General features: G+C 33.4%; 1 protein-coding gene across 1 annotated transcript; it reads right to left on the reverse strand.

The window, feature by feature from the left end:
- Positions 1-2641: 2641 nt before the first annotated feature.
- LOTGIDRAFT_76521 (hypothetical protein) lies at positions 2642-4114 on the reverse strand (the record flags this gene model as incomplete). Its single annotated transcript, XM_009056465.1, has 4 exons — positions 2642-2757; positions 3091-3243; positions 3643-3733; positions 3980-4114. Coding segments are annotated over 4 exons (495 nt in total), but the record flags the coding sequence as incomplete, so codon positions are not given.
- Between the last annotated feature and the right edge of the window lie 284 nt (positions 4115-4398).

Consider the following 4398-nt stretch of genomic DNA (forward strand, 5'->3'; position numbering starts at 1 on the left):
AAGTGAAGTTATTCAGTTCAGAAAAATAGAGTCAGTATCACTTCTACAAGGAGTCAACAAAGATATTAATGCACATCCAGGCATGATTCAAATCATAAACACAAGCAGTCCAAATAATAAAATGGGATAAGTAGTTATCAGTAGAATAAAAATCTGCTTTATAAAATGCCAATAACAACTAACTTTACCTCAAAACAAAATGGACTGTTTTTCTTTAGGTTTTTTAATAGTCCATGGATGTGCATTCAAATTAAATTTGCAAGAGTAAAAATCTTATTTCAAACTTGAAACCTATGATCTCATTCTCAAATAGCTTATCATTTCAGAAGGTTTCCTATTCTGGCAGTGGAATAGCTCAGTCCATAGACACTTGGATTGTCGTCTGCTAGGTGATAAGGTGTTGTGGGTTTGTGGGTTCGAATCCTCTTCAGTGTAAGAAAAATTCTAATGCTAAGACCAGTGATTCCTAAAGTCTGTCTTATCTTAATTAACCTATTTATATTAAGTCTATTAAATTACAGCATATGCTTTCAAAAGACTCTTGTCTGATTGAAATTTCTTAAAACTATAGAATGTTAATCCAATTTTTGTTGCATAAAAAACGAATGTTAGTGAAAAAATAAATTATTTGGAAAAGAAATGAAACTAAATAGAGAATTCAAAATGGCTGTTATTAATAAAAACACTTCAAAAAGCATTTGTAAAATTGTGGGCCTGCTGCAAAATGAGGCAAATAAAGAAGATTAAAAGAAAAAGGGGCAATAACTCATGCAGTGCTTAATGTGTACCTTTCTTCAACATCAGACATAAGCTACTCTCTGAAAATTGATTAAATTCACCATCAAAATAATAATATGGCAGATTTCTTAACATATCAATATTCATGAAATTATGCATATTTATATTCAATTTGACAAGATATAAATCATCAATTTTGGTTGAAACCTTGGAACATTCAATGAAAAACTTCCAATGGCATAAACGCAGTGAAGAAAACCTTTACCATTCAAAAGCCATTTACCAAATTCCTAAACGAAGCCAATGTCCTTTATAACCCATTAAGAAAACTTACCCTGGTAAGAGTCTTGTATTCACGTTGAGCCAAAATGGCAGCTGGTCCCGAGGGTAAATTACGGAATAATTGAAATGAGTCCAGTAAAGTCATCTCATGCATTGGATGTCCATTAACTTCTATTAACATATCACCTTTTCTGAAAAATTAAATCATCAAAATGAATGTAACTAAACCACTGTTAATGGTAGTACAGTCAAAATTGACTGCTTACAGGTGGTTGTAAAGAGCTGTACAGGTTATTTGTAGATCAGATCAAGATCTGTTCAATTCTTTTGTGATCCTTCACTTAATCAGAAACCAGTTAAAACCTAAACTTACTTTAATCTATTGTCTGTGTAGGCCGGGGATGGGTTGATGATATCTTGTATATAAATATTACTAATACCAGCTATAGTCTTTCTGACCACATTAATACCTAAACTCACTCCATCAGCTATAATATAAATATAGGAAATAGTAAATACAATGTATATGCTTTATAGAATGAGAAAGCTGTATTTCAGCTCTCTGTATCTCGTTTCAGATTTACATTGAGTGCTCAGTTCATCTACAATTTCATACATACAAACTTGGTGCCCGTGTAAGTTTACATGCCATTCATTTTGAATATTCTCTAATGCAGATACATATTGATGGGTGTGTTCGATGTATGATTCTACACACACTTGACTACAGCAATCAGACAGAACACAGAACAGAATGCAAAACATGTGAATCAAGCATGTCAGTTGTGAATAACAGCAAGTTTACTCAAATTGATTTGACTTACTTTTGTGTAGAAGAACGTCAAACTGTCTGAATTGTTTCTCTGATTCATGAGATTCCCACATCACTCCAGCATTAGTGAAGTTATTACTCACATTACCATTGGTATAGCCAGCAGACGCGGAGCTACTTGATGACATCATACTGAATGAGGAGGAAGTTGAATGGCTGAATGAGGATTCCATATGTCTCATAGCAGACAACATATTCTGTTCCATCATTCTGTCGGCATGATTGAACAGTTGGTTGGCATTATTCATGGGAGACAAGAGATTACATTGGTTCTGGAAAGCACTTTGTAACAAGATCTCACTGGATGGAGAGTAAAAAGGTAGCCTATAAGGTGGTAGATTTTGATTGTTGGTCTCTATACCAAATACTGATGGATCTGAGATACTGTTTTGAGGAGTGTGTCTTGGACTTTGACTGGGTGTTGAAACAGGACTACCATCTAGAGATTCAGTAGAGTCTTGTCTGGGACTGAAACAGAAAAGATAAACATATTACAGAAAGGCAGTAAAAATGACAGATATATTGGGTATCATTTGAGTGATCACTCCAAAATGATTTCTTAATGAAGGTGGTCTTTTAGACCTGACTAAGTCATTAATTATGTTGAAAAGTCGTAGTGGTGACTATATTGTGGTCGTATATTGAAGGGGGTCTTGTTGAGCGTGCTATGCTGAATACATGATCTTTGGACTTCTGGTAAAGTCTAAAAAAAGCAATCCTTTCCAATTAAAGTTATAAAATACTTTCATGACAATGAAACAACATTTACCTGCTGCATGGGGAGGTAATACGACCTCTATAGGTCAAGGTCACTAAGCCTTTCTTCAAACTTCGGAATCTTTGAAGAACTTCTTTATGTGTTAAACCATACAGTGATTCAGCATTCAGTTCCAGCAACTCATCGCCTAAAAATACAAAACATAGAGAGCTATCAGATAAGGTTTTAATCACCAGAAGGCTAAGGACACAACCAACCCAATAAGCATTGATCTGCTAAGACTATTATGCTATTTTGATTTACTTATTGTAAGTGCTTGATTTATTATTAGTAGAAGTTTGACAGTTGGAGTCTGTTGGGTTCTATTGGTAGTGCCTATGCGCATAAGACTATGTATCATGGATGTGAATGTAGTGCACTGAGATCTTTTGTTATATTTTTGGGAATTTTTCTGGGTTTGTGATATAGTTGGATGAATCAATTCACTTAATTTTTTCTGAATTGCAAAATAAAAACCAACCCTCATGAATTCTGCCATCTTCCGATATCAAACCATTAGAAAATATTCTTCGTATAAATATACCAATGTTCCCTTTAGCTGAGTCTTTTCCACCAACAATACTGAATCCCAAACCCTTTCCACCTGCTCCTTTCTGTACTGTGATAGTTTGAGCTGGACCATAACGAGGTGACCGTGATCCACAAGTATACTGGGGTAATGATGGTGGTGAACTGGGCGAAGGATTGTCTATTGGTTTGAACTTCTAGAAAAAAATATAATTACACAATATTAACACAAGAAAAAGTCAGATTTATTGAGGTACATCTTAAAATATAATGTTATATGAAGTCTAGTTTCTTGCATTTAATTTTAAGCTCACTGATAAACAGAAATAATAGATTAATTGTATGCAACAACAAGATGATTCCAGACCAATTTTACTGAATAATAGATAAAAATCCAGCAAATATTGAAACACACCACTCACATCAAAGAGTTCTTCCCATTTCACTACTGAACCACAAGGTGTTTGAGCTATGACTTCTGGGACTGGAGGGAAACAGCTGTCACTGTGACCATTCTGTGGAATTGGAGACAAAATTCTGGGGCTTTCACAATGAGATGCTGATAATGTTGATGCTACAGATGCAGATTTTCTGATCTGAAAAATAAAAAACAAATATAAAATTCAACCTTCCATCTAGTTTACAGTCAATGTCATAAAAGAAAAAATTCGAAAGCATGAAAAAAAAAAAAAAATGAAACAGAGCACTCAATCAATTCTATAATTATAAATCCCTGAATGGAAACACAGAATAAATAAAAAATATTATTTATTAATAAAGTATCTGTCTTCTTGCCTTAAACATAGGCTTGCATACTCTTTAGGGCCAAACGTTTAACAAACCTTTGATGAGACAACAAGTTGAACTAATTTGGGAGCATTGCGTAAAACCTCCACCGCATCAGAATGAGTTAGTCCAATTAAACTTCTACCATTTATCATCAATAATTCATCATTTCTTTTTAATCTACCATCTCTATAAACAGTGAGAAATGACAAAGATAATAAGAGTTTGCTCCCTTTATATATAGTTATATGAAGTCTCAAAAGGAGATAAAATGATGACAAGTTTGCTGTTCAAATATTGCATTGATACCATAAGATTAAAACAATAAAAAAGTCATCAAAACTTTATTTTTATTAAAGCATATTAAGTTCCTTTTTATCCTAATTGAAAAAGAATCTCATTAATAGTAGAAAGAAAGTCTACAAGAAACAAGTCAAATAGAGGAACATTTCTTTCATAAATCTGTATAGTATTC

Source organism: Lottia gigantea (genome assembly GCF_000327385.1).
Source record: "Lottia gigantea unplaced genomic scaffold LOTGIsca_28, whole genome shotgun sequence".
Classification (NCBI taxonomy): Eukaryota; Metazoa; Mollusca; class Gastropoda; family Lottiidae; genus Lottia; species Lottia gigantea.